The sequence below is a fragment of the Polypterus senegalus genome, chromosome 14 (genome assembly GCF_016835505.1).
Source record: "Polypterus senegalus isolate Bchr_013 chromosome 14, ASM1683550v1, whole genome shotgun sequence".
NCBI lineage: Eukaryota > Metazoa > Chordata > Cladistia > Polypteriformes > Polypteridae > Polypterus > Polypterus senegalus.
The window spans coordinates 72,190,147-72,204,490 of record NC_053167.1 but is presented as its reverse complement, the minus strand read 5'-3'; the positions used below and the strand labels follow the sequence as shown (position 1 = coordinate 72,204,490).

General features: G+C 37.1%; 1 protein-coding gene across 1 annotated transcript in view; it reads left to right on the top strand.

Moving 5' to 3' along the window:
- The first annotated feature begins 628 nt into the window (after positions 1–628).
- Positions 629–14,344, top strand: part of btbd8 (BTB domain containing 8) — a 96,475-nt gene continuing 82,759 nt past the window's right edge. The window contains exons 1-3 of the mRNA XM_039734875.1: positions 629–1,752; positions 1,921–2,030; positions 3,431–3,624. Coding sequence (XP_039590809.1) covers positions 3,488–3,624 — 137 coding nt within the window. The 5' untranslated portion in view covers positions 629–1,752; positions 1,921–2,030; positions 3,431–3,487. The remainder of the gene's footprint in view (positions 1,753–1,920; positions 2,031–3,430; positions 3,625–14,344) is intronic.

The following is a 14,344-nucleotide window of genomic DNA, read 5'->3' as shown; positions in this document are numbered from 1 at the left end:
TCAAATTATTGCCAATTTTTATGAAAGGCTTTTACACATGAATGTGTTAAGACATTAATCTCCTATATATAAAGTAGTGGAAACGACACGTAGACATCTATATACGTATAACTATCATTCTAAGCTGCTTTGGAAATGCTTGAAGGCAGTATAAAGCTATACTGTGTGGACAAGAGAGACAGTTCCTTATACTACAGAATGGTTGCACTATCGGAAGGTTTCACTGGTGTTGTATGTCTCAGACTACCCCAATTTAGATTGCAACGACGTAAGACTAACAGATCAAAATCTTAGTAAGTCCGCAATGTGTGTACCATCTGTAACCACGAGAGGCAGTATGCCACGTTTACTTTAAACGAACATTTATAACATGCCTTTATTTTATTACATGTTTAGTAAGATCATTAAAAATACAACCCATTCAGACAAAATCAGAATATGAGAATAACTACGGAGGAAGAAGTATCCACCATCGTGACATCAATTAAACATGTTTAACCTAGGCAGAATAACGTACTGTATTTCTGAGTTCTAAGGACATCTTACTCAGTGACATCCTGCAGTTAACGAGTGAGCACAGAAATGTTTATTGTATTCTGCCAGTTAAAGCCCAAACCAAGCAGTTTATGTGGTGGGGTGCAGCAAAACAACGGGGTATCGGTGTCCCAGCAAGCTCTTTCTTGTCTGGCTGGTCTTGCAATTATCCCGCGCAAGCGCAGACACAATTTCGTTTAGTCATCAAACGTTTGCAGGGCCTTGTGTAGCAGAGCAGTGCGATTCAAACCAGCACTACGCAGCACCTATCGTAGCAAACACAACGGGTGAGATTGGAAAGAAGGAGCAAATGTTTACACCTCTAACAGCTAACTATATTTATATAACATTATCAAAAATGCTCTGTCCAATAACGACGCAGCGACTGACGGACGGGGCGGGCTCGTGCATGTTAAGTAAATGCCAGGGTGTTACTGTTACCCTGATTTGCGTTCCCATCCCAGCCCCGGTACTAACAAGTGAGGTGCCTTGGGTCCAGTGCAACCAGGACTTGCAATTAACAGAAAACAAGTGGATGGATGGCAAGAATTATACACCTGTAATATAACCTAAGTGTTCCCCAACGCTGCGTTTTTAATGTTCTTGAATATTTATTTTTCAGACAAACATGACGATCGAGGCGTCCTTTGAGGTAGGACTAAATTAGTCACTCTGCAAGAACGATTCTTTGATAATTGGCGGTGCCATAGCATGCCCCCTGACCGCGGTTCCTGATCCAAGACAAAGTAGATTTTTGAAAACAAATTAACAGTTCTGAATTGCAGTACTTTTCCAGATTCCGTCCATGCACCTTCAGCTGAGGTTTGTGCAGAGCCGGTGCGCTGCCTATTCCAATGACACACTGTGCGCCATGTAGAGAATTGTGTTACCGCTGGCCCTTTAAGCGCGCTCTTCCAAACGGAGGCCTCGTTTCCGGGTTGTGACGTCACTCAACTGGCATGGCTGTGTTTTGAGAGGCGAGTGACTGAATGCATGGAGCCTCGTGTTATTAGCGCTCTAAATTAGGACGCTACTGCGATTTTGTTGCCACTGCTCTATTTAGGTGGAGTTGGGCGTACCGAACACAGCAAAGCAATTTTCAGTTTTTTCATTTGCTTTGTTACGGAGGGATGTTGCCGCTACCATAGCAACTTCGCTTGTTCGAGAAAGCATACAGCCCAGTCCATCAGGGAATCCCTCTTCGTTATTTAAGCAGAAGTAAGTTCATTTCAATTAATATTGTATATTTCTAACTCCTTTTTCATAGCCCCAAGTTTGAAACTTGTATTCTGTATTTTCACGGTATTTTGTACAATACAACTTTTTAACGCCCGCTTATAATAAAAAGCGTTGCGTGTTAAGTTTGTTTTGTTTTTACTTTAATAGAAGGAGGAAACACACCGAGCGCATCTTTCTGGGGAATGTATGCAGCAATGTCGTCCACTCTTGGGCTTTATTTACGTCCCCATGCACAGGTCGAATGTTGACCACTCAAGGTAAGACCACTTTTGAATGAAGCTCCATGGGCTGTTGGTAGGGTGAATCATAACATGCCCCGAATGAGGGCGATGCCCTGGGTAGAAGGGTAGAGCACTGGTGCCCACTTGTGTCACAGCAGACTCCCCTAATAACAGCAGATTTGGTTACGTACCTCTGAACTGAGGGCAGTTTCTCTACCGAACAGAACTGAATAGAATTTGAGTTACAATGCTAACTATTGGAAGCTGGCGCGTCTATACTGCTGGGCTCCTCCGTTGAGTTTGGTATTGTTTAGGAGTGTTGTTTTTTCTTTGTCGTGATTACTATCATTTTATCAGGATTATTAATTTCCCAAGGAATATTGTCCTTTAGGCCATTCATTCTCTTGAAATATTCTTTTCTAGTCGGAGTTGGACTCATTCCAAAGCGATGCAGTTATTTCAACCCCATCATGGATGTCAGAACGTGGTGTTGTCCATTTATTCCTATTAAAGTAGAAACGTGAAAATTGCATGTAAAAGATGTTAATAAGTGTGCATACTTTTTTTTGTGTGTGTTCACTGCTTTTCAGAAGGCACTTATTTTAGTACAGTATCACAGGTTATGGAGCCTGCCTTTGGAGCATCAGGTGCAGGGCAGGAGCCTGCTGTGCACAGGGCACACTTGCAGTAATTGAATTTAGAGAGACTAACTAATTTAATTTGTAAGACTTTGCCTGAAAAAGGGGCCTGAGTTGCCTCAAAAGCTTGCACCTTGTAATCTTTTTAGATAGCCAATGAAAGTTGTCATTTTGTTCGACTTCTCATTGTAAGACTTTGGAATACAGTGAAAAACCAGAATACTGAATAGAGACTCGCAGAAACAATAGGGAAAACATAGCAAATTCTCCATTGAAAAGTTCCCACTTTTGGAATTTAAAGTAGTTTCCTTTGGGATTAATAAATATTCTGATTCTGAATAGATTCAAGAATTTAGAGCTGTGAGGAAGCTGTGCTAATCGCATCACCACATACACTTTCTTTTTTAGGAACAGTATCAAGAGAAGCTACTTGCCTATTGTCACGTGAGATGTGCATTTAGCTTTTAATTAAAAAGGCCAGCGTATCACAAGGTACATTGAAAAGCCATCTTCCATTTTAGATTAGTATGAGTTGTACATACAATTCTGTAAGTACAGTATCACCATCTTACTGTAAAAAGTATTTATATTTATCATTTGAATGTCTGTCTTTGAATTAACTGTTACTGTTTGTTTTTTCTTTTAATAATAAAATAAAAATTTGTATAAAGGTATGCTGAGCATCATGTTTCAATATAGTGTAATCTACAATCTGTCCCATAACTGGATTTATAGATCATCCAAAAATCTTTAAATATTAGCCAACAATTCAGTTGTGTTTTCTGTATTTTTCACCAGGCCTGTGACTAAGCATGTAAAAGATTGTCTTGATTGTATGGACTATTTGTACTTGTCATGGCACACCTGAACTGGAATCTAAAACAAAATGTGGCCATACCAGAAAGTACCAAAGGATTTCAAGAAAAAGAAAGAAAAGAACGGCAAAAACTAAAGGAAAATCTAGCATTACAACTCTCTAATGATCTTGATAGGTGAGAATATCTAAACTATAATATGTATAAGTGGACAAATGTTATACTAGTTCATTTGATTTTTTTTTTATTTGTTGTGCTTTATTAACCCCTGTGATTGAATTGCATGTTTTATGGATTGGCAAAATTTACAGGCAAGTGTTAATTTATTATTAGTATTTTTTTTAATTATACACTTCTTTTTGTGATTGTTACTGTCTGGGGAATGATCACTTTCAGAATGTCTGCACTCTGGCATAGTAGAACATTCTTAAACTCGCCTAGTTCAGTTCTAGGACATGGAGGACGGGTAAGCCTATCCCAGATGCATTAGGTGCAAGGCAGGAACTGGCACTGGATGAAGCTCCTTCGATCAGAAATGTCACCCATGCACATTGAAAAGCATGGGAAAGGCGCCATATAAATAAAATGTATTATTATTCCCACACTGACACATTCCACTTTAGGACTGCCAGTTCATGTACTAAGCACTTTGTTGGAATGTTAGAAGAAAACCCACACACGCTTTAGGAAAATGTGCAAATTTATACAGGCAGAGCCAGGGTATGGCGTTTACACCGAGGGCTCTACAGTAGATCTGTGCGGGAGCATCACTAGCAATTGTTCTCTCACACTTCAACCAATGAATCTTTATTTTATATACAGTAGCACTTTCTGTAGTGAGCAGAGTAACACAAGCTTTTTGTAAATCTGTTAAGGTTAAGAGGACTACATCACAAACACTGGAAGTAAAATACTGAGACTGTCTAAAGAAGAATCAACAATGTAATTTTAAAAATTAAGGTATTCAGGAGGATTTGGACATCTTAAGTAGCACTAGAGATACAAGCAAAGTATGGTTTTCAAGGTCTGACAATACAATGGTAGTCAATAAGCAATATTCGTGTCTACGGGTAAAATAGTAAGAGTCTGATACATTTGGTATAAAATCTTTGTCTGTGTTGGTAAGCATGACGATTCAGAAGGAGCTTAAAGATACCGGAGAGAAATAGAGGAACTTAGATATTTTTAAAGAAAAGAAGAATAAATGTGATTAGTTAGCATTTAGAAAGGTGCTGCTCACAAAGCAAAGGAGAGTTTATTCAACACTGTCGTACGTTTGGCAACCAGTGATTATTGTAGATATTGGTTTAAGTAACAAGAACCAATGTGGGATTTAAACAATACAAATCAGCTTCAGATGAGATAGCAATTAGATGGTATGAATTGGTGAATTTAGTAATCTGACAGAAAGAAGTGGAAATATGCATGTTAAAAGAAGTAATGGCACTTTAAGAAGACCTGAGAAAATTTGCATTTATTGGTTTTAAACTTTTAGATTGGGTGTAGTGGTCAGTTCTTGCAGAGCAGTAGTCAAGAATTCCAGAGAGAGGGGATTGTGATTGAACTGTTAAAGACAAAGTCCAAAATGTTTACATTGAAGAATGAGGGTCTTGTCTTGATTCTGAAATGTAATCTTACCTGTTATCTCCAAGAAGGGGCCTGAGTTGCCTCGAAAGCTTGCATATTGTAATCTTTTTAGTTAGCCAATAAAAGGTGTCATTTTGCTTGGCTCTTCTCTACATTCATAATGGCTAACACGGTACAACTCCCTAGTACTACTGTTATCTCCAACAAATCATTTGTTTTCCCTTGCCTCTGAATAGTAATTTTAGAGGATGATGTTGTCATTGCACCTGTTGGCAGTTAAACTTTAGTTTTAAGGCCCATACAGCAGTGTATTTTGTAATTGCTGTTCAAGGCCTTTTTAACTGTATTTGTCCTTTTTTAAGTATGTGATTCTCATTATTATTTTATAGTTTATGTGAACTAGCAGAAGAAATTGGCTTTGAATGGTGCATTTGATTTATAAATGACTAGCAAAATACCCGCGCTTCGTAGCGGTGAAGTACTGCATTCAAATTTTTATTAAGAAGAAAATTAAACCTTTTTAAACTGTGGGACAATATGCCAATGATTATTTGTTAAGGATCTCTTTGTATACCATGTTGTCAGTTCGGCCCTCCGGTTGTAACATGACCAAGCTGTGCACTGAGCTTACTCTTGAGCATGTAACTTACAGTTGGCCATGTGAACAGTAATCTTGTCTCAAATGTCACAGCTTGGATTGCTGCTGTCATAATCGGTTTGAGTTTCATGGTTTGTTTCAATTACGACAGTATTTGCAGGATTTGTTGTGTTGAAGTGACATTTGGCATCTGTCAAGCGTTGTAAGCACACAACCGGTTTCATCGATAAAATCACATCCAGCTTTTGAGAGTTTAAACATTCATAAACATCAAAGTGTCCACTACTGAAATCGTCACCTGTGAATCTAAGATGTTTAAGAGGCATTGGCGGTTGTCGAAAGGTGTAAAATATTTGGCCATTTCGGTACACTTGAAAGCGACAACCAAACAATTCAGCGGCAGCCATCAACTCTCATGCAGAACCACAGGTGAAGGGCTTAAGCATTTCACTCTTCTAGTGCTCCTGTGTAGTATAATTATCTCCTGTACCGTCATCAGTCCACACCTTGAACCTGTCCCAGTCATTCAATACATAAGACACAATGTTCCTCCGGATATCAAGAGTGAGCCTGATATGGCCGTGCAATATGTAACAAAGAGAATGGAAAAGGTAGGTGGTATCTCCGGGCATGGAAACCACTCGTTAAGTGACAGTTCTTTGATCGATAGAATTTCTTGAAGATGGGCCCATAAATAACAAGACTGTTGGAAAGTTCAATATGGCGGCCGACAGTGGCGTCATACCACCGAAATAAGTATGTACATTGGTTTTGGTTAGCGCAGGGAAGCCGCCTACCAAATTTCGTGAAGATAGGGCCATGAATAAGAAAGTTCAATATGGCGGACGTTGTTGACTGTTACGCGTAGAATTTCGAAATGAAACCTGCTTAACTTTTGTAAGTAAGCTGTAAGGAATGGGCCTGCCAAATTTCAGCCTTCTACCTACACTGGAAGTTGGAGAATTAGTGACGTGTGGAAAATTCAATATGGTGGCCGACAATGGCGTCATACCACCGAAATAAGTACGTACATCAGTTTTGGTTAGCGCAGGGAAGCCGCCTACCAAATTTCAGCAATGTTTGTTATTGAGCATGTTTGTTTATCAAAATAAATTTACAAACTACACAGTTCATTTATAAAGGATAATCATTGAGTTCCCATTTAGATTCAAAAATATTTCTTTTTATCTCCCACTATGGAGCAGCCCAAAACTAGTGTCATGAAAATGTATTTGCCTCATTCCTCATTTCCTGTATTATTTGACTCCAGATATTTTCCATTTTTCACCCTAAGTCTAATGTTAGACATGGAACACCTGACTGAGCAAACAGTACTTTTTTAACTTAGGTAATTTATTGAATGAACAACAGTATTTGTACCTTTTATACTTAAGAACCTATGCTGGTAGCTTCAGTTGCAGTGACTTCCATACACTTCCTATGATTCAACATCAGTCTTCCACTTAACTGCGGGTAATTTGTAGCCCATTTCCTTGCAGAACTGCTTTAATTCAAATACATTGGTAGATTTTTATGAATGAACTGCTTGTTTCAGGTCCTGCCACAACATCTGTATTGAGGTTTTTTAACCCGCCCATTCCAAAACTTCATCTTTGCTATTGTAATGTAGATTTGGTTTTATATTGTGGATCATTGTCTTGTTGTTTCACTCCACTCGGCTTCAACTCAGCGTATTGATGGATGACTAGATATTCTCCTTAAGATATTTTCTGGAACAGATCAGATTTTGTACTTCAGGTTCTGAGGGCACTAGGCATCTCTGTGCAGTCATAGTACCGTAAACATGTTTGACTGTATTGTACGATGATGTTCTTACAGTGGAATGGTATGTTTATTTATGAAGGGCATAATTAGTTTAGGTAAACTTTATTAATCTCAGAAGGGAAATGTAGATGCATAAAGCATCAGAAACATAAAAAAACAAAGGTATAGACTCACAGGACAAATAATACTATCAATCAATAAACAGAGAGACAGTTAAAAAATAAATATTATAGTGAGCAGAAATTGCAAAATAAACCTAAAGAGTATTGGTATTATTTTGGGATGTTTGGAGGAAAGATTGAATTTCCTGATAGCAGTGGGCAGAAAAGATGCCTAGAGGTGCTTCTTAGCACACCAAATAATGGGACCTATATTGCCCAGAAACTTCATATTTTAACTTATCTGTCCATACAAGTTTTTCTTCCTCTTCATCTTTTCCCACTTCTATGTAGGGGCGATGTTTTATAGATTTCATTGTGATTTTTACAATCGGATGCCTTTCCTGATTCTAACCCTCCCTATTTATCTGGGCTTGGGACCGGTTCCAAAATGGAGACTGGATTCATCTGTCTATACAACATTTTCCCCAAAAAGTATGGGGATTATCCAGATGCTTTCTGGCAGATGTCTGACTAGCATTCATGTTGTACTTGGTTAGCAGTGGTTTCTGCCTTGCTACTCTCTAGTGAAGTCAATTTCTTTATGTTGTCTTGCTAAGGCAAGAGAAGCCTGCAGGTGCCTGTTGTCTAATATTAGATGTTTTAGTTGAAGGATTGAAAATATTAACCTTAACCACATTTTTCATGTATTGTCAGGAATAGCTATAATAATATTAAATGATTTTAGAACCTTTTTTCGGTTACTTCACATAGACTATTTTTTTTAATTAAATCTCAAAATGAAATGTAGGACACACACAGTCGTGTTTAATGGTGTACATGATAAACCCTGGTGCAATGCATGACATTGAGTTATATGACTGATTTTCATTGGTGTGACTTATGCTAGATGTACTATTAGACAGTTTCTAATAAGAATGCATTTCATACAAAAATGACTCGCTGAAATGCAGTTATTGCTCGCCCATCTATTTTCTTACTCCAGTTTAGGGTCAAAGAGTGTGTGCTACAGTATTAGGCACAAAGCATTAACCAACCTATAATGGATTGCCAGTCTATCACATGGCACATCTATCCACACTCAGTCGCAAACTGCCAAATTAGAGTTACCATTCAGCCTAACATTTAGGCTAATTTGAACAAGTACATGTATTGCATTATGGTGTGGCATTGTTGGCTAGTGGTTAACATTGGTACCTCATGGTTTCTAAGACCTAAATTTTACATGGGCTTTTTCTGCTCCAGTCTTTTCCGTACAAGGAATTTTAAGGTTAATTAATAACCCTCAAATGACTTTGCATGAATGAGTGTTAGTTTATTTTGTGAGAGAGTGGCATCCTAACCAGGGTTGTTTGCTGGTTGGACAGGTTTTGGCTCTGTGACTCTACAAAAGAGAAAATGAGTAGAGAAAATAGATGTGTGTATGTACCACATTACTCACCAGACTTTGGTCTTTAATTGTGGACAATGTTTGGGACATGCAAGTTAACAAGAAAAACTATTTATACTTCTAACAATAATATACATACGTAATGCTTTATGGAGACATTGTTTGTTTTATTTATATTTACATTTTAATACTATGGTTGTTTTATGCATTTAATACATCCTTTTTCTGGATCTGACTTTTACATTAGAGGACTGCAGAGATTTAACAAATGTATACATTTTATGAGTGATTGTTGTTTTGGACACTAAAAAATATCCAACCATCTCCCTTTAGGTCACGTAATCAAGATTCTTCTGAAAGAAAAACCTATGAGCAATTATTAAAGCCAGTGTCACACTACACAAAGTTTTCTTTTTTTGTCAATTGTAAACCTCATTTGCATAATTATAAGGAAATTGCAACAAGTTATAGACGGTCGCAGGATATACCCAGTACCTTCACTTGTATAGTGTGACATGCCCATTGACTAGGATAGTGTACTGTAATTTGCCTCAACAAAAACAAACTGGTCTCATCCAACTTTGGAGTCAGAACAAACTTCTGTTCAGTGTTGTATGTTTGTTATACCAGAACAGAGATGAAGTATAAAAAAAAAATATGCAGAGACTTCAGCTTATTCTGCAGTCCTCATTATTCATTGGTTGCCAAAATGAGGTTACATCACAGTACTTTCAGAAAGCAACATGAAATTTGGAACCATAATGAGAAGGGGTGAGTGAATCATGTAATCGGCAACCTTCTGCTATTTCTAATCACATAAGTTGACACAATTAATAACCACAAGATATACTGTTAATTTATGACTTCCTCTCTGACCAATAGTTGGGTAGAGTCCTGTAGGATGATGCAATCCTAAAAATTAGGCATCAATTGTATGCCAAATATTGTGTCTCAATTATAATTTCAAAAAAGAAATCGAACTCGGCCATTCTTAGAATACAGTCTAGTTCACTATATATCAAGCATGCCATAATTCAACTATTTTTTTTTTATATCAATTATTTATATCACATTTAAAATAGTGTAGTTGACCAGTTGTGTAGTTGAAGCAGGATCCAACTTGTGGGCAGTTTTATCAGGCTCCTGCATCACTAGTCCATATGTTTTGGGAATATCCTACACCTAAATCATTTTGGCCAAAATGTTTTGCATATCTATCAGATAGCTTTGGGTTTAAAATGGCAAATTTGGAGAACTATTAGCTTTGCCTTTCAGCTCAGCTCCCTCTTCACCACGACTGACCAGTGCAATGTCCACATAACTGTCTGTCTATGTTCTGTTTCTTTCTTCCCTCACTCATGAACAACATTCTGAGATACTTCACCTCTTCTTCATGAGGCAGCACTGCATCCCTAATTCAAAGTGGGCACTCCACCTTTTTCCCGCTGAGAACCGTGACCTCACTTCAGCCACATCACAATTGTTGCATCTGCCTCAGTGTGTGACTAAAGTTATAGCCCAGCAGGACCATATCATCTGCAAAAAATAGAGACGTGATCTGGAGGTCACTGTTCTGGACATCCTCCACTCCTTAGCTGCACCTAGAAATTCTGTCCGTAAAAATTATGAGCAGAATCGGGAGAAAAGACAGCACTGCCAGAGATCCACACACACACACACACACACACTAAGAATGAGTTTGGCCTACTGCCAGCAATACAAACCATCTTTTCACTCCAGTTGTACAAGGAATGAATAGCCCACAACAGCTGGCTGGGTACCCATATACTCTTGAAGCACCCCCGACAGGATACTCCAAGGGAAGGGGTCACCTGCCTTTTCACAAGGCCACAGAATATATGTAGACTGGTCAGTCATACTCTCATGAACCCTCCGGAATCCTTGTGAGGGTAAAAAGTTGGTCCACTTTGTCATGCCCAAGACAAAATCTGCAATGTTCTGCCTGAATTTGAGGACTGACCATCAGTCAGATACTCCTTTCCAGAACCCTGGCATAGGCCTTTCCAGGAAGCCTGAAGAGTGTGATGCCTGTAAAGCTGGAACACACACCCTCCAATTCCCTTTCTTAAAGATGGGGACTACCATTCCAGTTTGCCAATAAAGAGGCATTGTCCCTGACATTCACACAGTGTTGATGAGGTGTGTCACTGAGACAACCCAGCAACATCCTGAGCTTTTAAACCACATAGGCGAAGCACTGCTTCTCACTCCTGAGTTGCCAGACATTTTGCTGGAATCACTTCATGCTGGAATCATTTCAGTTATTGATATTATTTCATAATATTATTATTTATTAATTATATATATATATATATATATATATATATATATATATATATATATATATATATATATATATATATATATAATATATATAATTTTTTTTTCCCATAGCCTCACCAAACTCCTCCCATGTTCTGACTTGGTGTTTTCACCACTGCCACTGGCTTATTCCGCTTGGCCTGTTGATACCTATCAACGGCCTGTGGAGTCCCACAAGCTAACCAAATTAAAAAAAAAACTACTTCAGTCAATGGCTCCCTTTTACTCCTGTCATCCACCACCAGGTTCAGGAATTACCTCTATGACAGGCACCAATGATTTTACATCCACATGCTCTGTGCAGCCACATCAGCAGTGGAGTCACAGATCATGGCCTATTCAAGTTGAATGTCCCCAGCCTCCCTCGGAATGCAAGAGAAACTCATCCGCAGGTAGAGTCTGCCAGGCGTTCCCAGCACATCCACACTAAACCTTTAGAACTGGTTGGTCTGTCTGGCATATTCCCCCACCATATGATCCAACTCACAACCAGGTAAAGCTTAGAAAAGAAAATTCCTAAAAAAAAATCACTTGTGATAGTCCAGTTTACGTTTTGTTGATAAGAGTCTTTTGCAGTTAAAATTAGCTGATTTAGATTAGTGTCCAGTATTAAATCTACTTAAAATCGAGCTAAAATCACACAGTGTATGCCCGGCATTAGTGGACTACATGCAGCATATCTTTTCTGCTTGGCTGTACAATTCTGTCCTGCAATGGACTGGTGTGTCCATGTTTGTTTCTTCCCTACACTCAATGCTGGTGAGAGAATTACTGCTCCTCTGTGAACCTAAAGTGGGCAGATTAAAAGTATACCTCCGCTCATGCAGGCCTAAATGTATACCTATAACTTTTAATTAACTGCAGCGGGTAATGTCTTACAAAGGCAATACTTGTGCGAAGTAACGCTACATTTTTATTTAATAAATGTCCATCATAACACAGTAACACATGGCAGTTGTGTTTTTTTTTTTTTAAGCAAAACAGGTATTTTTACTTCATTAAAATAAGTATTGTGTTCTCTTACTCATTATTTTAAAAATTAATGTTACGATTTTCAGAACTGATTTCATTTTAAGTTTTTACATTCGACTGGTAGGCAGGTGACACATTTTTTTGGTATTTTGGTGAAAAATTATCGGTGGCTTTATTTGCAAGTATACAGTACATTGTGTTTAACCTAAAGATTATTACGGCATCTATTAACTTATATTTACTTGTTATTGAACACATTTGGAAATGAATTTGAATGCTATCCTTCTGTTTTTACTTTCATAAAAACAGCTAAAATATCCAAGTGAAACTCAAAAATATGACTTGCAAATGTAAAACAATTTTTAATAATTATAAAGACTGCAGAAAAATGGTTAGAAAAATTCTTATATTTTAAAATTTTACTTAAAGGTTAAGACATGGATATATCAATTTTTGTAAAGGTGCTATTTTGTAATTTATAAAAGCATGCACCATTTTTTCATCTTCTCATTGCTCCTTAAAAAGTCTGTTATTTGCCTAATAGTGACTTATGAATATGTTCTGCAATAAATAAATGTATCTTCCCTCTGTTTTTCCTTTTTTAAATGAATGCCTTCATACTCTAAAATTACTTCTTTTTTTTTAATAAGGAATCCACTAAAAGTTACTTGCAGCTGGAAACATATTATACTGCCTATCCGATATTTTTCTCTTTTATTTTATTTAAGCCTAATTATTATGGTGCTATAGATCTCCGTAAAGTCAGTTTATGGGCTTAAAAGTATGCTTCTCAAATTCTTTTTTTTTGTTGTTGTTACCTTATATACCTTGGAACTTTTAATATTTATAAAAAAAATTATTTTCTTAACTCTTATTTTTTCCTAAGCACGTTAAATCTGGGACTTGCACCACTGATAGCAATCTGTTATAATACAATTTTAAAACATAGGTTGGAAACTGTGGAGGTTTTGCAGGAAAATTACTTAGTCTCATTTAGTTGCTGCCATAATTTGGGACAGCATTTATTTTCAGGACCCTTTTAATTCAGTTTTTATGGTCATAGTAGACAGAAGCGTATCCTAAGCACACAGGCTAGTTGACAATATTAAACTAAGTGAAAAAATAATTGTGTGGTCAGTTTGTGAAAATTTTTTATAATATTTATCCAGTAAATAAGCAAATTTGGTACTTTCCCTCTCTTAATCACATCCTAATCTCTAACAGAGAATTTTTATATTTTCTGAAGATGAGTTTAAATAATTTCACAAGATAGATCAGAAATACAAAGAGCTGGTGACTATGCCTTTGTTATAGTATTGTCTTGCAGTGTGTATTAGGTGAAAAAAGGTTTAGTGAGTTTAATTTCAGCTGTGGTTAGTGAAGAGGGTAAACTGCATCCACTGTAGTATTATCTGCTACTTGCAGAAAACACAGACATATTTTTCACAGCATCTTCTGTGTTCCCTAAAGTGATGCTTTAATTAAGGAATCTTTCCCATGTGTACAATGCTGATGCAAGAGAAATATTAATATTGTTTCCCTGAGCTATATCTTTGTTAGATTTTAGTGTTACTTTTCTTTATCTTGTATCTGAGTATTACATAATTGTTTTTCAATATGAAATTCTGTTTTTCAATAGTAGTAAACTTTTTCATACCCACTCCCCACTTTAATTCCTTTCCTTAACTCAAGCAGGAGCTTTACATCTTCTTCTGTGTCTTGCATTGAACTTTTTTAATATAAAATTGTCATTTGTCAGGAAGAATACAGTATAGCTACTTCTCTGATTTAGTGGTATAGATATTCATTTATTTATTTTGTCACTGTACATTCCTTACAGCTGCAGCATAAACCTCAAAGTATCCCCAAATGTGTTAAACACAAGTGTGACATTAGTGTCATAGTCTGTTGTTTCTAAAATCCTGTACTCACAGAGTGTATAGTTGCAATTTATACACAAAAGTATGTTTTAGTACGAGTAATACTAATTTAGGTACTGCAAATTTAGTCCTATATGATTGCATTGTCCATTGGTTTGTTTAAACTTCTTTCTTAAAATGCTGTTTTAGATGCTTTTACAATGTTTCTGTTTGCTTTATAGTT